At 34.7% G+C, this 25403-nt stretch overlaps 1 protein-coding gene and 1 non-coding gene across 5 annotated transcripts in view; both read left to right on the forward strand.

The window, feature by feature from the left end:
- The window catches only part of ABHD18 (abhydrolase domain containing 18), a 34690-nt gene extending 9778 nt beyond the window's left edge, over nt 1-24912 (forward strand). Inside the window, exons 3-13 of one of the 4 annotated variants that reach the window (XR_003795628.1) lie at nt 332-416; nt 4165-4265; nt 5849-5927; nt 6289-6373; nt 7917-7944; nt 11582-11720; nt 13838-13927; nt 14601-14702; nt 18628-19006; nt 19463-20853; nt 22548-24912. Coding sequence is in view for 3 of the 4 variants with exons in the window: in XM_029235736.1 (XP_029091569.1) it covers nt 332-416; nt 4165-4265; nt 5849-5927; nt 6289-6373; nt 7917-7944; nt 11582-11720; nt 13838-13927; nt 14601-14702; nt 18628-19006; nt 19463-19625; nt 22548-22599 (1303 nt within the window). In the remaining variant the exon portion in view is untranslated. Of the gene's footprint in view, nt 1-331; nt 417-4164; nt 4266-4679; nt 4882-5848; nt 5928-6288; nt 6374-7916; nt 7945-11581; nt 11721-13837; nt 13928-14600; nt 14703-18627; nt 19007-19462; nt 20854-22547 lie in introns of those variants that run through there. The other 3 variants (XM_029235736.1, XM_029235738.1, XM_029235737.1) reach the window with 3 other exon arrangements.
- Nucleotides 11784-11920, forward strand: LOC114903278. Its single transcript, XR_003795672.1, has one exon. It is a non-coding gene; the product is annotated as a small nucleolar RNA SNORA42/SNORA80 family (small nucleolar RNA).
- Nucleotides 24913-25403: the final 491 nt, after the last annotated feature.

A 25403-nucleotide genomic window follows, 5' to 3' on the forward strand; every position in this document is an offset into this window, starting at 1 on the left:
GTAACTTGAATTTGTAATGACTGTAAAACTGTGGTATAGTGTAGCTCATGGAAGTATTTGAACTTGTGAAAAATAATTTTAGGGATTTGTGCCTTTAATTTTGAGTCTTGAATATGTTAATTACTTTTGGAGCAATGATATTTCTCATGTTTTTTCTGAGACAAAATGTCAAGCTTGAAAAAAACCAAAGCCTAATTTTTTCTTTAATTATTAAAATTAAATTTTAACATAGTTTATGAACTGGGCTTGCTAATTTTTAATTACTTTTCATCAGTCTCAATATAATGGGAATACTGAAGTTTTTTCTTTTTTTCCCCCCTTCCCATAATAGACTCTTTGAATTCAGAAAGATTATTGGAAATCGAGAAAGATGTCAGAATCTGGTTTCAAGTGATTATCCAATATACATCGATAAGGTATTCAGATGAAAGAAACGCAATTATAGAAATTCAGGTTTTATATAACTGTGTGGCAAGAGTGGGCTGAATGTTGGAGTATAAAAACAATAAACTCTAAAACATGAGTACAATATAGATTTTTCATTTAATATTTTTTAAATGCTATTATGTACCCTAACTGAATGCTTATAGTAACTATATGCATGTTTATATGGGAGCATATATTTAATACTTAACTAAATACAAGAAAATATTTAGGGATGGATCTTTTTGAGCCTCATCTTTTATCTTTAGGCTCAAGAGAGTTAAATTATTCAACATTCAGAAGAATTACAAGTAATACAGGGAAGTACTCTACTGAGAGAATCAGCACATGAGAAGTTACTAGCAAAACAACTGTTAAATAACATCAGGGAAATGTTATGGGATATAGTTAATTGCTGAGAGAAGGGTAAAAAGAAAATGCTATAAAATTAGAGAATATGAGAAAATATATTTGAAATAATTTTGTTTTTAAGCAGCCATGTTTTCCTGTAAAACACTTCTAGGCTTATGTAATTGGATACTTGAAGCGCTGTAGGGGAGGGCCTGCAGCTGGGTAGGCTTCACATCCCTCATGGCCTTCAACCACAGTAACTCTACTTTCGTCGCTTTTATATATTGGATGTCTTTAGCAGATTTCATTTTTCAAAAGACTTTCACTGCTAAAAACAGGATCTTATAAATTGGAAATCCCTCCTCTATACCACATAGCTGTTCCTTTTGTATCTTCTGGATTTAGAACATTTCTCCCTCAAATTTTGCTAAATATTTCCATTTTCTCTGTTTTTTTCCTATTAAAAAATCATAGACTTGAACAAATTTAAAACATACCAAGTAAAGATCAAAACTCTAATTTATGCCACTTTCCACCTCCTAATTCCATTTTCCTCCCAAGGAGGAATTACTGTTAGGATTTTAGAATGCTTTCTTACAGATAACCTTCTTCTCCCCCACCTTCTCTCTCTTGCTCTCTCACTCTCAGTTTTTAAAGATTGAGATATAATTCAAATACAGAAAAATTACCCTTTTAAAATGTACAATTCAGTGTTGTTGTTTTTTATTATTACATTCCCAAGATGTGCAACTATCACTATCTAATTCCAGAATATTTTTATTGCCCCCAGAAGAAACCCTGTACCCATTAGCTGTCACCTCCCACTTCCCCAGCCTCCCACCTTCTGATAATTACTCATCTGTTGTCTCTGTGGATTCACCCATTCTGGACATTTCATATAAATGGAATCATCCAACATGTGGCCTTTTGTTTCTGGGTTATTTCATTTAGCAAAATTTTAAGGTTCATCCATGTTGTACCATGTACCACTGCTTCATTCTTTTTTATGGCTAAATAATATCCCATTGTGTATATGTACAACATTTTGTTTATCCATTATTCAGTTGATGGGCATTTGAGTTTCTACTTTTTTTTTTTTGGCTCCATTGGGTCTTAGTTGCGGCACATTGGATCTTCGTTGAGGCATGTGGGATCTTTTGTTGTGGCATGAGGGCTTCTCTCTAGTTGTGGCATGCGGGTTTTCTCTTCTCTAGTTGTGGCACGCAGGCTCCAGGGCGCGTGGGCTCTGTAGTTGTGGCTCCAGAGTGCGTGGGCTCTGTAGTTTGCGGCACCCGGGCTTCTCTCTAGTTGAGGTGTGCAAGCTCAGTAGTTGTGGGCGCGCAGGTTTAGTTGCCCTGTGGCATGTGGGATCTTAGTTCCCTGACCAGGGATCGAATCTACATCCCCTGCATTGGAAGGCAGAGTCTTTACCACTGGACCGCTAGGGAAGTCCCGAGTTGTTTCTACTTTTAACTGTTATGAATAATAATGCTATGAATATTCATGTACTAGTGTTCTTGTGGATATATTTTTTTCACTTCCCTTGGGTATATATCTAGGAGTGGAATTGCTCAGTCACATGGTAACTGTATGCTTAAACTTTTAACAAACTGTCAACTGTTTTCCAAAGTGCACCATTTTACTTTTCCACAAGCAGTGTATAATGCTTTCAATTTCTCCACATTCTTACTAATATTTCTACTTGCCCTAGCCTTCCTAGTGGGTGTGAAGTATATTTTATTGTGATTTTGATATGTCTTTCCCTAATGACTGTGATGTTGAGCATCCTTTGATGTACTTATTGGCCATTTGTATATCTTCTTTTGAGAAATATCTGTGAAACCCTTGCCCATTTTTAATTGGGTTATTCCTCTTTTTAGTGTTGAGTTGTAGCTTGCTTAATTTTAAAATCTGTCTTATATATGGCTCTGAAAGTGTTTTTTTCTTACCAAATTGCCATTTATCCCAACACTATTTGTTGAATTATTATTCCCTTTCACATTAGTTTGTGCTGCCTCCTTTGTCAAATAATTCTTCTAAAATAGATAAAAGAAAACTTTAAAACTGTAGGAGGGGGCTTCCCTGGTGGCGCAGTGGTTGAGAGTCCGCCTACTGATGAAGGGGACGCGGGTTCGTGCCCAGGTCCGCGAAGATCCCACATGCCGCAGAGCCTGCGCGTCCGGAGCCTGTGCTCCGCAACGGGAGAGGCCACAACAGTGAGAGGCCCGCGTACCGCAAAAGAAAAAAAAAAAAAAAAAAAAAAAACTGTAGGAGGCACAAAGATGACTAAAATGTAAACACTTCCTGGATTAAAAATTTCATATTATACACGTTAGGTCTCCTTACGGTTTTCAAAAAATGCAATGCAATCCTAATTAAAATATTCAGTTTAGAGCCAAGGTCCATAAAAGGATCCTAAAATTATTTTGGGAAGAACTCAAATATATATTTGGGAAGTACAGTCAGATCAGGAATACTTGAAAAGGAAGAGTGGTAAGTAAAAACGATCTCAGTCATATATCAATGGGTATTGTAAGGCACAGTATGATCAGCACAGCCTGACACTGGTTTAGAAATAAATGATATGCTAATGAGACCTGATAAATGATTGAAAATAATTTGTAAAATTATTTTCCAAAAAATAATTTTACAAAAAAATTTATGGAAAGTTACTTCATGATAAAGTAGTATTTTAAGTCATTTGCAAAGAAAGTGTGGATTATTTAATAAATGATGCTGAAACAACTGGTTAGTATTTGTGTTTTTTAAAGAGGTTGATATATTTAGCTTCTAAAAATACAGTTTTTTGTTTCTGGTTTTAATGAAAATATGTGATGCTTTACTGCTAATTTAATTTTGACTATTGGCCTGATAAAGATTTTTTTATTTAAAAAAAATAACTATTTGAGGTGGAAAAAAAAACTTAGGTGTTGAATATTAGTAAATGCCTTTGCTACATATGTAACTATCACATTTCTCCTTATTTAATGTGTTGACGTGACTCATTTCATCAATAGGTTACCTGAAAACAAGCCATTCTAACATATATAATGTCAACCCTTATTTGATTGTGGTAAATTATAATTTGTTTGTAAATTGTTTTTATATTTATATTGTTGAATTCTTGTAACAAATATTTTATTTTGTTATTGTATGTCATTGTACAAATAAGGTTTACTTATAGTTTGTTTTCCCGAGTAGACTCAAGTAGAGAACAAAAAAGGAAATGAAATGTGTGTAGGAGCCTTTAGAAAGCAGAATGGGGCAAAAGGATACTTAGTAGGCACTAAAAAAAGTTACAATTGAATAGAACTTTTAAACAGAAAACATCTATGATAGACCTAGATACCACTGTCCTTGTGTATGCATCTTGGTTTTGCTTTTTTTTAGATTGAAGAGCAGTCAGACTGTAAGATCCTAGATGGACACTTTGTTTCCCCCATGGCCCACTATGTGCCTGATATCATGCCAGTTGAATCTGTTATTGCAAGGTAAGTATTTTTATTCAGAAAGTTAAAGTAGTAGGTTGTTTACGTTCACTTATACAATTACAATAATATCAATGCCATGTTATTTCAAATTACTTATTATTAATTGCAGTAATTATTTAGCATTTTTCCATTAAATGTGGGGTGGGACGGAGTAAAAATACAGAGCTTTAGTATACATTTGAACTTAAGTTGTTATCAGCTTAATCTTCAAAATTTCAAGAAGCAAGACAGTGCTGGGAATGCTAAATGAAGCAGAGTTGTTAACGTTGGTAGTTTTGATTATGAGACTGAAAATTAATAGTTTTCATGAGCACAAAACAGATATAATCATTAAACCATCCTAAATTTTCTTGTCTATGTTCTATTCAACAATTTATTGACAATAGATAAGTAGTGATATTTTCCCTTGCCCAGGCAAAGTAAGCTCAGAATTCAGGTTTATGTTGCCTGAGAACAAAACCGCCTAAGGTCAAACCTTGAGCTGACAGAGTGCAGTGTTCTACTGTGATAATAATTCCAAAATGTCAACTGCTAAGGAAATTGAAAGGAGAAGTAAATCAGTTTGGGAAGATAAAAAAGTTCTGAAGATGGATGGTGGTAGTGATTGCATAACAATGTAAGTGTACTTAATGTCACTGAACTGTACACTTTGGTAAAAATGGTAAATTTTATGTTATATGCATTTTACTACAATGATAAAAAAAGAAGTCATATAGGAAAAAACATTAAATGAGAGGACCAAGATACTACGATAAGAAGACGAGAAATAGAGAAGACTATGTTTTTTCTGCTGTGGTTTGCTTTTACCTCCAAACATAAAAGTTTTAATAAATCAAATCCTGTTATACACTCCAAGTTGAAAAAAAGATAACATGAACTATATTATTGATATGAACAGCTTGTACTGCCAAGCATTATTCCTGCAAGGAGAAGTGGAGCTATCTAAAGAATTGTTTTTCTAGGACTTAATCATATATATTGATGTCTTTAAAAATAAGAAAATTTCAAAAAAAATAAATAAGAAAATTTCTTTATTCATATATGAAGTTGTGGTATTGAATAAGGTAAAAATGATTGCAATAAATTCTGTGCTTATATTGTAATTGAATTTTTAATACCGTAACACCAAGCAAATTTACAGTATCTTTGTTGCCAGTTGGGCAAACATTAGTTTAATCAGTCAATTACAGTTTTTTTAATACCAAAACATATGTTTATGTTTATTACATTCCCATAACCATTATAACAGAATTTTAATGCATTTTAATAAATAAATGATAATGAAAATTCATCAGTGCCTGAAAACTCAGATTTTTTTAAACTACTAAATGATCATGATATTTTAAATACACAATTCTACATTGCTAATATCTATTGAAATAGAATTTATAGATGAATAATCATGCCATAAAGCACCTGTACTTTCATCCAACAGGACATGGAAAACAGCAAGTCAATTACAGTTTGAATGTCAAAATTCTGAATGACCTTTTCTCCCAAATAATTTAATTATGAAACTTTTAAGAATTCAAAGTTTGTATTAAAAGGCTTTTAGTTTCACTGATGTGTTTTATTTTAAATAGGTTCCAATTTATTGTGCCTAAAGAATGGAACAGCAAATATAGACCCGTATGCATTCATCTTGCTGGAACAGGAGATCATGTAAGACTTTATTATAACATCTTAATCCCTAATTTGTTAAGTTACTCTCCTTAACAGATGTGGTTATTATATTTTTTAATTTAATTTAATTTTAATTTTATATTAGACTACAGTTGATTTACAATATTGTGTTAGTTTCAGGTGTACAGCAAAGTGATTCAGTTATACATGTACATATATCCATTCTTTTGTAGATTCTTTTCCCATATAGGTTATTACAGAATATTGAGTAGAGTTCCCGATGCTATACAGCAGGTCCTTGTTGTTTACCTATTTTATATATAGTAGTGTGTATGTGTTAATCCCACACTCCTAATTTATTTATTATATTCTTTAAGTACATCATCTTTTCTTTCCTCAGCATTACTGGAGACGACGAACACTAATGGCTCGTCCTATGATTAAAGAAGCCCGAATGGCTTCTTTGCTGTTAGAAAACCCTTATTATATCCTTTTGTGATACCTAGAAATCTTTTCTCTTATTTATTTATTTATAGATTTAGTCATCAAAAGGAATGATAGTAACCAGCTTTTCTAAACCAGTTAAATTTAGTCAGTTCAGAATATGCTTAAGAATTAAGCAGCAAGAATGAAAAGAAGTGAAAAATTGTTTCATGCCTTTTTAAAAGGCAATTTAAGGATTTTGCTTCTGTTGTATAATGAAGATAAACCACTCTTCTGTTTCTTTTGAGATTTATACTGGATTTTAATATTAATAAGTCAAGTGTTTGACTTATTAAGGAAACCCTCATGTTTTAAATACATTTACATTTAAGTATCAGTTGAGGTTTAGAACAGTTCTTAACTTAATTTTCAAGATTATGTCAGACTATTCCCAGAAGAAGAAATGAAACTGATGCGCAGATATAAAGAAATGTTCAGCGTTGCTGGTAATAAGAGAAATGTAAAGTTAAAAGAGCAGTTACAAAAGATTTAAAAAATAAAACACAGTAGTCATAAGGCTATTGTGAAATGGGCACTGTTATTACTGATGACTGTGAAAATCAGTTCAACCCTTTGGGAAAGCATTTTTACTATATGCATCAGAAACCTTTAAAAATCTCACATCCCTTGACATTTTGATTCTGGGAAGTTTATTCTAAGGATAAAATATTAAGAAAAGAGCAAATGATAGAAAAGAGGAAAGATATTTAATAGCTTATAACTTATAATAGTAAAACATTAGAAATAGCTTAAATGTCTAACAATAGAAAAACGGTTAAGTAAATTGTGGTTCATAGCATTGGAATGTTGTACAGTTGGTTGTGTTATGTTTATTACTTTACTACCTGTATGACCTTGAACCTGTTAGTTAACCTTTTAGTGCCTCAACTTTTCCTTGGTAAATGGGAATAATCTCTTAGGTTATTCAGAGTATTAGAATAGTTAATACTGGTAAATAATAAGGATGCAGTAAATTTTAACAGTTATTATTTAAAAAGTTTACAGTAATGAATGAAAAGTATTTATAATGCAAAAAGAGGATATAAAACTCTATGGTATGGCATAGGTATGCAAAACACCTAAAATAGAAAATCCATTATTTTCTATTTAGAAACTGTGCCTAAGGGAAAATTTTGGAAAGAAATACAAAAAATATTAATATGGTTGTCTGTAGATAAAATAGTTTTTCTTCTAACATGATTTTCTGAATTTTCTAGATTTTTTTATAAGTGAAAAAAGAAACCAATAAACTTCATTTTAAAATTAAGTTGGGGATTACACAACCCTGCTGAATTACTAAAAATATTGAATTGTACATTTTAGATGGGTGAATTGTATGGTATGTGATTATGTCTCAATGAAGCTTTTTAAAAAAAGAAAAATAATTAAGTTGAAAAACCTGAGAACTCCTAAACAGCCTATTTGGAAAATAGTTATTTCAGCATTAAATTGTCTTCAAGTTGAACTATTTTGCTTAAGTTAATGTGTTTTGAGACACAGTGTGTTTAATTATTTAAAAACTTTCTCTTTGACCCACATTCTTAAATGGCTGCAGGAAACCCAAGGACCAAATGTAAGTATGTGTTATCTTCATTTTCCAGTCTTTATACTGAATTTTCAGCCATCTTAAAATTTTTGATAGCCTAACCATTTTTTCTGAAAAACAGAATTCTGGGCCCCTTGCATTCTTGTGGTACCTGGATCTTTGCATATAATTATTCTACATGGTTGTATAATAAATAACCATTGACAAAATGAATTTTTGTACACTTTGGCAAGGTTTCATATAGGAGCTAATTATGTATGTCTTTATGTGAATTAAATTTTAAAAAATAGATTATAGGGACTTCCCTGGCAGTTCAGTGGTTAAGACTTTGCCTTCCAATGCAGGGGGTGTGGGTTCCATCCCTGGTCAAGGAGCTAAGATCCCACATGCCTCGCAGCCAAAAACAAAAGAAAACAAAACAAAACATAAAACAGAAGCAATATTGTAACAAATTCAATAAAGACTTAAAAAAATAGATTGTAACTTGGTCACTTTAGTAATAAAATCATATTTTTTATAATTATATAAGAATAGTTCTGGATTCTAAAAATATATATTTAAGTGCTTCTTATAAAGAAATGTACTTATGTAAAATCAGTTTCTAAAACAAAGTTTCAATTGAATTGGTGTGTATTTAAATTTATCAAAACATGTATTATAAAAATGTTCTAACATTATATTCATAAATTATGTATTTTGTGAAAATAAGCAACATTTAAGATTTTGGTAATACATGAACCTAGTATTATTTGAATTCTTTTACATTGCTATTTATTTTATTTTTTGTTGTTGTTGCCTTGTTTCTTTTTTTAAGATTTTAATTTTATTTGAGTATAATTGATTTACAACGTTGTGTTAGTTTCTGCTGTACAGCAAAGTGAGTCAGTTATACAAATACATCTATTCACTATTTTTTAGATTCTCTTCTCACATAGGTTATCACAGAATATTGAGTAGAGTTCGCTGTGCTATACAGTAAGTCCTTGTTGGTTATCTATCTTTTTTTCTTAATTTAAATTTATTTATTTTTTTATTTTTGGCTGTGTTGGCTCTTCGTTGCTGCACACGGGCTTTCTCTAGTTATGGCAAGCGGGGGCTGCTCTTCGTTGCAGTACACGGGCTTCTCATTGCGGTGGCTTCTCTTGTTGCGGAGCACGGGCTCTAGGCTCGCGGGCTCTAGAGTGCAGGCTCAGTAGTTGTGGCACACGGGCCTAGTTGCTCCGTGGCATGTGGGATCTTCCCAGACCAGGGCTCAAACCCGTGTCCCCTGCATTGGCAGGTGGATTCTTAACCTCTACGCCACCACGGAAGCCCTGGCAGGCTGATTCTTAACCACTGCACCACCAGGGAAGTCCCGGTTATCTATCTTATATATAATAGTATGTGTATGTTCATCCCAAGCTCCTGATTTATCCCTCCCCCGCCACATTTCCACTTTGGTAACTGTAAGTGTGTTTTTGATATCTGTAAGTCTTTCTGTTTTGTAAATAAGTTTATTTGTATCTTTTTTAAAATTAGATTCCACATATGATTGATACCATATGCTATTTGTCTTTCTCGGTATGACTTACTTCACTTAGTATGATAATCTTGAGGTCCATCCATGTTGCTCCAAATGGCATTATTTCATTTTTATGGCTGAGTAATATTCCATTGTATAGATAGATAGATAGATAGATATACCACATCTTCTTTATCCACTCCTCTGTTGATGGACATTTAGGTTGCTTCCATGTCTTAGCTATTGTAAATAGTGCTGCAGTGAACATTGGGGTGCGTGTATCCTTTCAGATTATGGTTTTCTCTGGATATGCCCAGGAGTGGGATTGCTGGATCATATGGTAGTTCTATTTTAAGTTTTTTAAGGAACCTCCATACTGTTCTCCATAGAGGTTGTACCAATTTACATTCCCACCAACAGTGTAGGTGGGTTCCCTTTTCTCCACACCCTCTCCAGCATTTATTGTTTGTAGACTTTTTGCTGATGGCCATTCTGACTGGTGCGAGGTGATACCTCACTGCAGATTTGATTTGCATTTTTCTAATTATTAGTGATGTTGAACATCTTATCATGTGCTTTTTGGCCATCTGTATGTCTTCTTTGGAGGAATGACTATTTAGATCTTTTGCCCATTTTTTGATTGGGTTGTTTGTTTGTTTTTTTGACACAGAGCTGTAAGAGCTGTTTGTGTATTCTGGAGATTAATCCCTTGTCAGTTGCTTTGTTTGCAAATATTATCTCCCATTCTGTGGGTTGTCTTTTTGTTTTGTTTATGGTTTCCTTTGCTGTGGAAAAGCTTTTGAGTTTAATTAGGTCCCATTTGTTTATTTTTGTTTTTATTTCCATTACTCTAGGAGATGATAGAAAAAGATATTGCTGTGATTTATGTCAGAGTGTTCTGCCTATGTTTTCCTCCAAGAGTTTTATAGTACCTGGTCTTACATTTAGGTCTTTAATCCATTTTGAGTTTATTTTTGTGTATGGTGTTAGAGAATGTTCTAATTTCATTCTTTTACATGTAGCTGTCCAGTTTTCCCAGCACCACTTATTGAAGAGACTGTCTTTTCTCCATTGTATATTCTTGCCTCCCTTGTCATAGATTAAATGACCATAGGTGCATGAGTTTATTTCTGGACTTTCTATCCTATTCCATTGATCTATATTTCTGTTTTTGTGCCAGTACCATACTGTTTTGATTACTGTAGCTTTGTAGTATAGCTACAGTATACTACAGGAATCAGCTGGAGTCTGCTTCCTCCAGCTCCATTTTTCTTTCTCAAGATTGCTTTAGCTATTTGGGGTCTTTTGTGTTTCCATATAAATTAAAAAAAATTTTGCTCTAGTTCTGTGAAAAATGCCTAGTATTAGGTGAATTATTTTACTCTGCTTTAAAAAAATGTGCTTTATGTTCTATTGTAATTATTTTTTTCTTAGAAGGGACAACTATAAATTTTCCTTATATCAATCATGGTAATTTAATGAAAAATTGACAGTATAGAAATATTATTTTCTCATACATATTTTAAGTTTTAAGTTATATCAAGTAAATAAGACATTCTTTTCTGGACTTCAAAATAGTTTGGTAGTTGAAACTCAAGGAAAATTATATGTTGTAGAGCAGATACAGCTTTTTTTTTTTTTAATTTATTTTTGGCTGCGTTGGGTCTTCCTTGCTGTGCGCAGGCTTTCTCTAGTTGCAGCGAGAGGGGGCTACTCTTCGTTGTGGTGTGTGGGCTTCTCATTGCGGTGGCTTCTCTTGTGGAGCACAGGCTCTAGGCACGCAGGCTTCAGTAGTTGTGGCTCACGGGCTCTAGAGCGCAGGCTCAGTAGTTGTGGCGCATGGGTTTAGTTGCTCCGCAGCATGTGGGATCTTCCTGCATCAGGGCTCGAACCCATGTCCCCTGCATTGGCAGGCAGATTCTTAACCACTGTACCACCAGAGAAGTCCCTAGATACAGCTTTTTTAAAAAATAAGTTTTGGGTGATTAATATGCAGAACAATGTTAGCAGCATTCCAATTCCATCCATTTATTCCATTGTTTTACTTAGCTATCTGGTCCTTTAAAGGAAAAACATGTATTCTGGCTGCCTGTTGTAAATTTGCATATATTATAATGTAAATACATAAAATAAATAATTTTCTCTTTTGTTTTGTGAGGCTAGAAGGTCCAGCTTAAAAAACGTGTCTGATCTTTTTGTGATGGGAGGAGCTCTTGTTTTAGAATCTGCAGCTCTCTTGCACTGGCTAGAGAGGGAGGGTTATGGACCTCTAGGAATGACCGGAATATCCATGGGAGGACACGTAAGCATTTTCATTTTAACTGATATTTAATTGTGGTTATGTTAATAAAATCTAGGGAATCAAGCAAGGTAATGGATTTATGGCACATCCTCCTCTGTGGGAGTCTCATAGTGTACGCATGCCAGAGAAAATTGCAGCCTTGAACCATTGCCCAGTCTCCTTACCTGTGGGCTGTGAGCACTGAAAGGGGTTGTACAGTGCGGGAGGTGGGGGGAAGATCTAGGGAATCTATTTATTTAAAAATTCACTTTAGGTATAGAATTAATTTTAGTTTTGGCGAAAGCAGAAACAGATTCTAAATTTTCATTCCAATTATGAAGTAACGATATTTTTTGTATGATTCATGTAGACACTGATTATACTACTTACTCCACAGCTATATCTCAGGTGTTAGATTTAATATTTTATTAAAAGTTGATTATAAACTTAACTTCAAGTGTCAACTATAAATGCCTTATTTTGCTGTTAAATTGGTGAAGACAGCTAATTTGGAAAACACTTTTCCTTTATCTCTTCTCTCCATCAACCTGTTTTACCTTTGCTTTCTAGAGTGTACTAAAACGGCCCCTAATTGGTTTCTCTGTCTAGTCTTTGCACTCCTTAACCTTATTCTTAAGGCTTTTTCTCCACACTGTTAACTAGAGTGGTCTTCCTAAATCTGATCTCTGCTCTCTCCTGCTTAAAACCTTCCACAGGTTTTGCTATTGAACTGGACACTAGCAATGCCAGGTGCTGGCACCCATCTAGTGCCCCCTCATTCCCTTTCACCTGGCCGAATAAGAGCTTGTCCTTCCGCTTCCAGATTAGAGTTTACTTCCTGTGAGAAACTCTTCCAGATTCCCAGCCTTATCCCAGACTATACTTCGTTTCTCAATAACACGTACTTAATTCATTTTACTGTGATTACTTGTCTAGCAGTCTGTTTTCTCTATAAAGCAATTGATTTCAGTGAGGGCCAGGAACATGCTCTGGTTCATTTTCTGGACATATTAGTCATACAGTACATTAAAATATATATATTGTGTAAGTCATTTGAATTATAAAATTAAGTGTAAAACCATACTCAAATTCAAAACAACTACCAAAGAGTGAAACTAATAAAATTAGCTTCAAAAACTCAAATTCAAAACAACTAAAGACAGTGAAACTGAAGAGTGGGAAAGGATTTCTCTTCCTAACTAGTAGTGTTTCCATTGTTATGACCTAGGTCGGGGTGTTATAACTGTCAGCTGGACTACTACCTATAAACTGGCTTCCCTACCTCAAATCTCACCCTCTCTAATCAATGTTATAAAATACTATTTAGCTTCATTGAATCACTTGACAATAACACTCCTTTGCTCAGGTCTCTTTATTAATTCCCCATTATCTACAGAACAAAGCGACCTCTAATCTGATCCTGATCGATCTTTCTAGCCCTACCTATCTCCCCTACCCCCCATTGGTCACATGTGCCCTACTGACCAGCGTAACTGAAGTATATTGGCTTGTTTCCCTACCAGACCCTGTGTTTCTCACCATTTTGCCTTTGATTATACTGTCTCCTTTATATGGAAGACCACACCCCATCTTTCATTTCACCTAAAAGACTCAACCATTTCATGAAGCCTTCTCTGATTCCTCTAGCCAAAAATAACATTTCCCTTCTCTAAACATATTACATCATTTTATATCAGTTATAATCTGCTTTGTAGTTCACCAAATTCTTGACATCTTTCAGTCAACCTCGAAAGCCTGAGATGTTATGGTTGAGATTTTGCTCTATCTGAGCAGGTCACTTACATAATGAGTGTGCTTAGCCTACTGCCCAGCATCTACATCCCAGCATGTTTGCTCTATATCTATCAGTAGAAAGTAGCTTTCTGTGATGGGTCTTAAGGTACTTAAAATTTCCTAATACATTTTATTGCTTTTTTAGGGGGCAGTTATATGTCATTGTTGAGTTTTATGGTTTGGGGAATTTGGAGAGTTTGCTAGACATTCTCATGAGTGTTTAAGAGACTTTGTGTTCATGTCTTATCTCATCAGCTACTATACAAAGTACTTCTTAATATTAAATATTTTTCATTTTGGTGAATGTAAACTTTAAACTGAATCTCTCTGTTATCATGTTACAGATGGCTTCCTTAGCAGTATCCAGCTGGCCTAAGCCCATGCCACTGATTCCATGTCTGTCTTGGTCCACAGCATCTGGGGTCTTCACTACGGTAATTTAATTGCAATTAATGTGTAGATAATTATATATAATTAACGGTAATTGTTTGCAGAGTTCCAAAATCACCCCCAGGCTTGGTGATTCACTGGAAGGACTCGCAGGACTCAGTATATAGCTGTACTCACAACTAAAACTTATTGCAGCAAAATGATACACTACAAAATCAATCAAGGGAAAAGGCACACAAGGCAAAGTCCAGAGGAAACCAGGCATAAACTTCCAGTGGAGTCTCTCATGTTGTATTTAATTCCCTCAGCAATGAGTTATGACAATATGTGCAAAGTGTTGTCCATCAGTGAAGCTCATTTGAGCCTAGGAGTCCAGGGTTTATATCAGGGGTCAGTTGCTTAGGCACCCTCTGCCTAGCATGTACTAAATTCCAGAAGGAAATCAGGTGTTCAGTAGAAACTACATTGTCTGTATAAGCAGTTTAGGCACAGTGACCCACTTTATCATTTTGGAAGTTTTATATCAGGGTAAAGAACTGTTTACTAGTCAAGTTACCAGACTCTAGGCAAGGGCCAACCTCACAAGTAGGCTTGTTTAAAGATAGGAAATCTCAAGTCTGCTTTGTTAATTTTTTTCTGCACAGTAATAATAATAAAAACTATTGGACAACATGCTTTATACGTGTGATTTGATCTTAATTTAGTTTGTTATTTCAGGGCGTGCTAAGTAAATCGATTAATTGGAGGGAGCTAGAAAAGCAGTATTATACACAGACAGTTTATGAAGAAGAAATTATTCACATGCTTGAATATTGTGGAGTAAGTATTTTTAACTTCTGCAGAACATTGTGGGGGAAATGTTGATCATGTTTAATGATTCAGATTTTTAAAAAGAATTGCAGTTTTGTTTTGTTTTTTTAACATATATAACTTTTTTTTTTGTGACCACTCCACGTGACTTGTGAGATTTTAGTTCCCCAGCCAGGGATTGAACCCAGCCCTCAGCAATGAGAGCACGGAGTCCTAACCACTGGACTGCCAGGGAATTCCCTGAATTGCAGATTTTTAAAAAGCAGTACTATTTTTTACTTAATAAAATCCTTCATTTAAAAATAAAATATAGAAAATCATGCAAAGCAAGTGCATAGCTTACTACATTTATTAAATGGCTAACACATTTGAATAGAACTTGACCACCCGGCTCAGAACTTAGCACCCAACCCACAAACCACTTTCATGCGTCCTAATCAGAAGACCTTTCTCCCCCTACTATTTAGTTATCATTATCCTGATTTTTATAGTGATTACTTCCTTCTGTCAAATATGCATCCCTGGACACTTCAGTTCTTTTATTTTATGGGTCTTTTAAGTGTCTTTTAATCCGTAAGTTCCCTTTCATCCTTTTCTTTTCCTTATAATTTATCTATTGAAGAACTTGGGCTATTTACCTGTAGAGTTTCTCACAGTCTAGATTTTTGTTTGCATTCTCATGGTACACTTTAGCATTTTTGCCTGCAAATTGGCAACTAGGTCTAGAGGCTTGATTAAACTCAGTTTATCATTCTTTAGTAAGAGTATAGGAAGCAGATAATGTCTGGCTGCTCATTTTGTGGTGTAAGCAGCCGTTGATGCTTAATGTCTGTGTCTATTATATTGAGTGTTGCAAAAGGCTGATACTCTAATTCTATACTCTTTTTTTCATTTATTAATTGGAATACTTTGATTTTAAAAAAGCCACTTCCCTTATCAATTATTTGGTTACCTCATAGTTCATTACATATACCTTAATTTACCAATTATCAGGGAAATGAGTTGGTTCTCTATTATTCTCCTAAGGTGACCAATTCTTTTCAGAAATGTTTTTTTCTTTTCATGAATTTTAAAATTTTGCACATTCAGTTTAAAAGTTACAGAGAACCTCAAGAAACCTCAGGGAAAAATACTCTTTCTACTATCAACGAGGACTTTTTATTTGTAATTCCATCAAAATAAAACTCACTCTTGTAGGGGACTTCTCTGGCAGTCCAGAGGTTAGGACTCTGCACGCCCACTGCAGGCGCACGGGTTTGACCCCTGGTCTGGAAGAAGATCCAGCCTGCAGTGCAGCTTGGTCGGGGAAGGGGGAGAGGGAGGAGGCGGGGGGGGGGGGGGGGGGGGGGGGGGGGCTCACTCTTGTAAAATAGGTCTATTTTGCGGAGCCTCAAAGGGCAGTTAATTACTTGCCTAAGAACTTTATTACAAAATAGCTCTCCCTGTTAGCTAGTTCCTGTGTCCCACTATACATATAATCAGAAAGATACTTATATTTGAGAGCTTATGAGAAAACCTAACATGCATTTTTTAAGGGAGGTTCATAAATTTTGGCTGTCTGAAATGACAGTGTATTCTTCTCCAGCCCTTTCTCTCTGTGACTCTTGGTGATTGTATACAAGAGTGCTTTTGTCTTAGTTAGAACTAGTTCACAGTTATGAATATTCAAGAAATATCAAGCCAGCTTCCTTTTTTTTATTTTAAAAACTGTGTTTTCCCAATCAAAAGAAATTAAATTTGTTGATGTACTGCTCTGAATAATTCTAGGATGCTTTGATCTTCCATTTCCTGATGTTACTAAACTTCCTTTCCTTCCTTTTTATATTTCTGTGATCTGGATAGCTTTAGTGATTTGTTCTGCTAACCAGGTTGTTGTGGTTTGTTTGTTTTCCCTTGCCTTCAACCCATTTTTCGTTCTTTTATTTTTTAAATAGGTTGTATGGTCATATAGTTCAAGCATCAAAAAGCATAAAAAGAAATATAGTAAAACGATTCCTACCCTTGTTCCCAGTTTGCCTAGGTCCTATCTCTGTCAACAAATAACCCACTATATTATTTAGTATTTCAAGGAATTTTTCAAACTGAAAGAAATCTCAACTTTTCTCTCTTCCCTTTTCTTATGGACAATACACAAATGTTTCCTTTTTCTTTTTCACTGCTGCATAACAGCCTATTATATGGACGGATGTACCATGATTTATTAACCAGTATCCTGTTGATGGGCATTTATGTTGCTTCTCATCCTTCACTATTAACAAACAGTTCTGCAATGAGTAACATTGTACATACATCAGTTCACAAGTGCAAATTCCTAGAAATGTTGTTGCTGAGTAGAAGGGTATAAGCAGTTGTAATCTTAGATTTTGTCTAATTCTAGTTGTGTGAATTTACACTACCAGCAGGAACATGTGTGTCTGTTTCCCCATAAGTTCACAAATTCAGTGTGTTATCAGACTTACATGGTTTTTTGGTCAACCAGACAGGGAAATTTGGTATAGTTTTTATTTAATTTACTTAAGTAGGGACTTCCCTGGCGGTGCCGTCCAGTAGTTAGGACTCCACGCTTCTACTGCAGGGGGCATGGGTTCAATCCCTGGTCATGGAACTAAGATCCTGCATCCCTCAGCAAAAAAAAATTTACTTAAGAATAAGTGAAATTGAACATGTTTATAAGTTTTTTGTTTTTAATTAATTTATTTATTTATTTTTGGCTGCATTGGGTCTTCGTTGCTGTGTGCGGGCTTTCTCTAGTTGCGGCGAGTGGGGGCTACTGTTTGCTGTGGTGCACGGGCTTCTCATTGCAGTGGCTTCTCTTTTGGGGAGCTTGGGCTCTAGGCGCACGGGCTTCAGTAGTTGTAGCACACGGGCTCAGTAGTTGTGGCTCTTGGTCTCTAGAGTACAGGCTCAGTAGTTGTGGTGGCGCACGGGCTTAGTTGCTCTGCGGCATGTGGAGTCCTCCCAGACCAGGGCTCGAACCCGTGTCCCCTGCATTGGCAGGTGGATTCTTAACCACTGCACCACCAGGGATGTCCAACCTTGATAATTTTTAATTTTTCTTAGTTCAGCCTGAGAAAGGGATTTGGGGTGGCTGGTGTATTACTGCCAGGATGCACTCATAAGAATTTTAGAAGTTCTAAGGTTAAAGCAAATCATGGATTTCAAAACTTTGGCAATAAAAAACATGACACAGGCGGGAATTCCCTGGAGGTCCAGTGGTTAGGACTCCGTGCTTCCACTGCTGGGGACCCAGGTTCAATCCCTGGTCAGGGAATTGAGATCCTGCAAGCCGCAAGGTGCAGCCAAAACAAAACAAAACACATGTCACAGGCTAAATGATAGTCTTTACTATTTAGTAAGAAACATTCAGCAATAAAGTATCATTTATCTTCATCCTCAGTTAAATTTTGACATCTCTTTTCTCTTTTTGTTTTTATTATGGTAAAATATACACAATATAAAATTTACCATTTTAACCATTTTTAAGTGTACGGTTCAGTAGTATTAAGTACATTTACATTGTTGTGCAACCATCACCACCATCCATCTCCAGAACTTTTTCATCTTCCTAAACTGAAACTCTGTACCCATGAAACAAAACTCTATTCACCCCTCTTCCCATCCCCTGGCAACTACCATTCTACTTTCTATCTGTATGAATTTGAGTACTCTAGGTACCTCATAAAAATGGAATCATACAATATTGTCCTTTTGTGTCTGGCTTATTCATTTTGCATAATGTCTTCAAAGTTCATCCATGTTGTAGCATGTGTCAGAATTTCATTCCCTTTTAAGACTGAATAATAATCTATTGTATGTATATACTACATTTTGTTTATCCACTGATGGATGTTTGTGTTTTCTCTGTTTTAACAAGGTTGTTAAATAAAATCCTATTTTATATTAAATGACATTTTCTTTTCTTTCATATAATCAGACAGATTCTTTCAAAATGGGACAAGAGTTCCTGAAACACTTCCCTAGCAGTGCAGACAAGCTAACTAACCTTAACCTGGTTTCTAGAACTTTAAATTTAGATATGGCGGACCAAGTTGTGTCCCAAAAAGCTGCTGAGTGCCATAAATCTAGTAAAACATCTATCAGTGCCACATCAGAAGGACTCTTGTTGCAAGATACCTCTAGGATGGGGTGCTTCAATCAAACACTTTCAACCAACAAAAGTAGTTATACGCGCTGTAATCCTCAGTCATACCACCTACTCAGTAAAGAACAAAGAAGAAACACTCTTCAGAAAGAATCTTTAATATTTATGAAAGGAGTTATGGATGAATGTACTCATGTAGCAAATTTCTCAGGTATTAATTTTTATATGAAATTGAGAATATTTGCTGATGATATGTGATAATCATGCTGATGATATGTAAAATAGGTGAAATATTTTTAAGGATGCTTTACAAGATAATTTCATATTTTCAAGAATATATTTATTGTTGGCTCCACATTGTGTTTTCTAAGATAAGTTGGTTATGTAAATGTATCATATTTAAATTTTATCCATGAAAATCTAAGACCATTTTATTAGTTCTTTAAAAACATTGGGTTTTGTATCTTCTTTAGAATATTCATCTCAATTTTGTATTAGATAATAATAATCAGAAGTTTAATAATCAGAAGTTTTAGTTCGGCAAATGTTTTACTTACTGCATTGTATGGTGTATTTTATTTTCCAATATGATTACTAGTATTTATATAAAATTCTTAGAGCTTCTTAAAAGTATATATGTTGCATCTTAAAAAAATCCTGTACCTAGTTCCAGTTGACCCAAGCCTCATCATAGTGGTTCAAGCCAAAGAAGATGCCTATATTCCACGAACAGGAGTTCGAAGTCTACAAGAAATTTGGCCTGGTTGTGAAATCCGATATCTAGAAGGGGGTCATATTAGTGCTTATCTTTTTAAACAAGGACTCTTCAGGTAAGATGATTGGTCTAACAGGTGTCTATTTATTTGTTGTTTGTTTTGGGGACTTTTTTGGCTCAACAAATATAAAGATTGGGTATTTTTGTTATACATTTTAGCCCTCTTATTTCCTTCCTGCCTCTCACAATTCTCACACTGTGATACTCTTTCCTATCTTGTCTTTTTATTTTCTTTTCCTTCTAGAGAACTAGGAAATAGCATATGATAGGCATGCTTTGTTGTGTGGTTTTACCCTCTTGAAATATTAATAGCCAGGTGTTTTAGGGTGTAGGGAGGAACATTAGCATTTGCAAAACTCGCTTTAGCTCATCATGAACTTTTCACTCCACTGTGATGTTCTTCTCTCAGAATGACCTGAGTATCTGTGGAATAATCTAGCAATGTTTTTCAGTAGCAGGTGAATATTGAACCCTAAAAGAAAAGTGAAATACTGGTTTTATTTTTAATAACCTTGTATGACTCTGGTATTTGATAAAATTTATAAAGACTTTTTGCTATTATTCTAGTTTTTTGATAAAAAAACTGTTTTATTTCTACTTCTATTCAGATTTGATTGTAAAAGGTATCATTGGAATATTTATCATTAATGGTTAAATTAGTTCACACGAAGTGCTTAGACCAGTGCCCTGTGCAGTGTTCCAAAACTGCCAGCTGGATAGTGGTATAATAGAAGAATGCGTGTGCTGTATGTTTGACATGTTTTAGTTCTTTTTAACCTAAGGAATAATTCTTTGTATGTTGTTGCTTATGTAGTTCAGTTTATAGATATCACCTTTTTGAGGTACAGTCTAATTCTCCAAGTCTCAGTAATGTCCTCAAGAATATAGTAACCCTTTCTTTTTATAGTATGATCTTTTAAAAAATACTCATGTATCAAGCATTTGAGTCCCTGTTACTTGGTGAGTGAGCAGACTACTTATCCAGTACTCAAGTGACCCTCTGGCACAGCAAAACTAAGACAAAAACAAACGAAAATTGTGAGTACTTAGTGTTGCTAGGGTTGCTCAAGAGTCTAAAGTTCTGTTATACATGTGAATGCAGGGAGCGCACATGCTTGTTTTAGTAAATCGTTGTCAAATTTCTTTTACTCTTTTATGTATCTACGTGGGAGTGTGGCTGAGAGGCATTAGGAAGAATAGAAGTCAGCAGTAAAAACTCATAAGTGCTAATCTGAAGGCTTCATTTGAGAAAGAGATAAATGTTAGCTATCAACATGTGCCAGGTACTAGAGCAATTGCTTCATATGTTATTTTTAATATCACCTTTACACAGAAACACAGGAAACAAAAAAGATTAAATAACATGCTCTGGTGGAGTAACTGCTAAGCCATTTGGCCTCTCCTACTCCCCACTAGTTACTTCAAAACCTAACAAAATTTAGGGCTTCCCTGGTGGCGCAGTGGTTGACAGTCTGCCTGCCGATACAGGGGATGTGGGTTCATGCCCCAGTCCGGGAAGATCCCACGTGCTACAGAGCGGCTGGGCCTGTGAGCCATGGCCGCTGAGCCTGCGTGTCCAGAGCCTGTGCTCCACAACGGGAGAGGCCACAACAGTGAGAGGTCCGCGTACCGCAAAAAAAAAAAAAAAAAATGACATTGGAGTAGTAGAATTTTACAAATTCAGTCTTTTCATTCCCCAGATTTTAAAATAAAACAAGCCAATCCTTTATGTGCTCCAATAATTTGGGTTAAGTTATTTAGAACTGATTGATAATACAAATGAATAAGAGACTATTCAAATGATTTAAAATGCATATGTATATCTTTACTAACGCTCCTCATACCATGTACACAAGCCCAGATTGCAACCTTAGACCTCATTTTATAGATTTTTTGAGCGAAATACACACAAACATTATACAAAGCTTTGTCTTTCCAACAAATTGGAAATCACAGTCTGTAGCAGGTGCCAGTTTTAAAGTTAATATCTTTTTAAGGATGTGGGGAAATGCTTAGTCAAACAAGTATAACACAGGATTAATATGATCTCAGTTATCATTTAAACTGGGTGAAAATACAGACATAAGCATTTTTTAAAAAAAGCTTGTAGGAAAAGATTAAATGTAGATATCTTAGAGTGATGGGATTATGACTTTTTTCCCTTTTTCTGAATTTTCTACAATGAAAATGTATTTGACAATAGGAAAAAAAAATAAGCCTTAAAAATAATATCTTATGAACCTGGGCCAGATCAGTTTGACTCTTCCTTTCCAGTTAAAATACTACAATACCTAGTGGAGTTAATGTAGGAAACTAAGGCTTTTTTATTTTTATTTTTTTTTGCGGTACGCGGGCCTCTCACTGTTATGGCCTCTTCCTTGTGGAGCACAGGCTCTGGACGCGCAGGCTCAGCGGCCATGGCTCACGGGCCCAGCCGCTCCGCGGCATGTGGGATCCTCCCGGACCGGGGCACGAACCCGTGTTCCCTGCATCGGCAGGCGGACTCTCAACCATTGCGCCACCAGGGAAGCCCCGGAAACTAAGGCTTTTAAGTTCAGTTGCTATATCATAACCTATGCAGTAGATTGAATATTACATTTGAAAAGTTCTATAGCCAGTTAATTTTCAACAAGTAACAGAATAAAAAGAAACCAGTTCCTTTTCATTTTATCATTTCATATTTTATACATAAATGTATACATATATAAATTTAAAGGCACAAAAAAGTGCTTCATGGGAAAAGATGGCATTTATGAACCATCGGTTGGAAGTACATTTGAAGTTTTCCAGTGCTGGTGAAGTTACATGGATCCAAACACTCAGCCTCACGTACCTGCCTCTTCCACAGCTATTGATATTTGGAGAGGAGGTCAGCTTGCAAGACACAGGTTATTTGGAAATAACTTATAGTAAAGACACTGTCTGTCCCCCTTTTTTTGCTAATCACTTGTAGTTTTTCTTTCATATTTAATTTTAGGCGCGCCATCTATGATGCATTTGAACGCTTCCTCCGTAAATACGCTAACTAATGGGATCACGTATGTAACCAGTGCAGCCATCATGTTTCTTATGGAAGGAGTTTGATCCTTTGATGATGTGAAGAACAAGCAGACAGCACTATATATCTAATTGCTGTCAATTTAGTCTGGAATTCAGTGTTACAGATCAGTCAACTATAATCTTTAAATACATTTGAATAATTGTAAACCAATATTTGGATGAAATAATGCTGAACTATTTTGTACTATTTGTGGGAATCCCATAAAATCAATATCTAGTCTGTTGTTACTATTTATGTAAACTTTACATTTTAAATTATGAATAATTTATTAATTTAAAATAAATTTATTCATAGAAACCCTATTGGTTTTTAAAGAACTGCTAAGTCAAACTTAGTTTGTAATATGTCACCCTATATTGTATATATGACCTTACATGACATTTCTATTATTGATTTGATTCGAGAAACATGTTTTTTCTTTTATGGATCCACAGTGAATTTATAATCTTATTTTCAACTTTAATTTTCTGCCATGGATACTTATCATGTGTAAAATCAGTTTTAACTTTGAATACTAAAAAATCCTTTTTGCTCTCTACTTAAGTACTTTTAATAATTAAATTGAATGTGAGAATGCAGATAAGATGCATAAGACTTGGCTAAACTTTAAAACTTTGCCAAATATTAGGTTAGAAAAAAATGCCAAACATTTTTCCCCTACTTGAAAAGATTCAATTCATGAACACTGAAATAATGAAAGACCTATTGCGTTAATAACTGTTTGTTAACATTTTCTTGTATACATACTCTGAATTTGCTAAACATCTAACTTTAGGCCAAGTACTTAACAGCTTTGGTTTTTTAATTTCAGAAATTAATGGCCACATATGAAATTGATCTGTCCGTATAAACTTTATTTTACGGAAAAGATATAATAACTAGTACTTTTTAAAAATATTATATGGCTACACTTGGTGCTTTCTTTTTATTTTATTTTACTTTTAAACTTTTTTGGCTGCACCACACGGCCTGTGGGATCTTAGTTCCCCAACCAGGGATTGAACCCGGGCCCTCAGCGAGAGTGCAGAGTCCTAACCACTGGACCGCCAGGGAATTCCTGGTGCTTTCTTTTTATGTTAAACTTCTCAAGCCAAAAACGAAAATGTTTTTAAAAGTAGAAAATATTTGGGGTTTAGAAAAAATATATTTGAGTTTTATTTTTTTGAAATATGTGTTGTCTGTGGGTTATTTTAAAATATGTATTCCTAGTCTAGTAAGGATATTTGAATTATAAGATGCCTTTGTAGCTTTTTAAAGGAGATTTTATTTGGCCCTCTAATGCCTCCATCACCTTAATTTTTAAAAACTATTTTTAAATGATTAATGTGAAGTCACTGATGGCATACAGTGTTGTAAATTCTGTAAAAGTACTTTGACATAACAAACAAACATAGTTACAGCCATTTGAGCTATAGCAATTTTACATGTTCAGATTTGAACCTTTACATTTCACTAAAAGTGTGAAATCTACTAAAGTTCTCCAACAAAATACCCTTTAAAGATAAAGTAAACCTTGTTGTTAACTGAATTACAAGTATTTTCTTATGTATTTAGTGAGGTGATTGCTTTCTGAGCAATGGCTTTAGTGAAACCAGTACTTTATTTTTCACATAAATATTTCCTACTAAGCAATAATGTACTATGGTATGTAACTTTCTATTGGTAAAAGAATGAAATTTCATTTCAGTTTAATTAATTCTTAGGCATAACTAATTTCTCCCAAATAAATGTGAAAGAGGTGTTTTTAACATTTCTTCTCTTATCCAGATGTTCTAAGAATATATGCACACAACTACCTAAAGAAGTGCTGTCTGCCATTTTGAAGATTGGGTACATAAATTGCTAGAAATTCATTTAGCCCAGAGTTGCAAACTGGCAATCAGTACAGGACAGCTTGTCCCACAGTTGTTTTATTCAGTGTGCATAATACCTCCAGCAAAATTTTTGAATTCGAGAAGTCTTTAGACTGGGTATGCATTCCCCAGTTTGCCATAATCCACCAGACTCCAAGCTCTTGTATTAGACTACTTCACTACTTTGTGTTTCCCACTTAGCCCTGAAGACATCTGAGCCTGACACCCCGACTTAGATCTGTGGTTAAAAAACGTTTCTGAATTTCATGATTTGATAATGTTGTAAGTACTATTAAATCATTTTAGCATATGCATTTTAGATTGTTTCTTATGAATGTAAATTTTAAGGTGGTGCTTTCTTTTATAAAGATTATTGAATTATTGACTCTGTAACTGAAATTTTAAAAATAATTTCCAAATATTTTTTACTTCACAATAAAAGTCTTAAAAATTAATTACTTGTTATGTTCAAGATGTATTATTCTAAACGCAGAAAACCCATGTCACATTTGATTAATATAGCCAAACTTGAACTAAGTGTATGTTCCTTCTTAGTAATATTATGACCCAAACAACGTAAGGCAAATATAAGCAAAGGAGTCTCTAGCAAAACAGTATTCAGTATCTACAACAAGAGCCAAATTTCCCCCCAAAATGTGTGATGTCAGGGAAACCAGCATTCTGACAGACCAATCTAAATGTTGTGTAACTCACTATTAGATATTATTACATTTACACTAGTAAATGTACTGCAAACAATTAAAATCTAGAGATAAGAACTATAGGACTGGGAATAGGTGTCCTGAGTAGAGGCTGCTGTAGAAACTCGGTTTAGAAATAAAAGAAAAGTTATGGCAGATTAGACAAAGGGAAAAGAGGTACATTTTGACCATTTTGCAGGAGCAGAGTAACCTAATTC

Source organism: Monodon monoceros, unplaced genomic scaffold, assembly GCF_005190385.1.
Source record: "Monodon monoceros isolate NGI ecotype Baffin Bay Population unplaced genomic scaffold, NGI_Narwhal_1 Super_Scaffold_20, whole genome shotgun sequence".
In the NCBI taxonomy this organism is placed as follows: Eukaryota; Metazoa; Chordata; class Mammalia; order Artiodactyla; family Monodontidae; genus Monodon; species Monodon monoceros.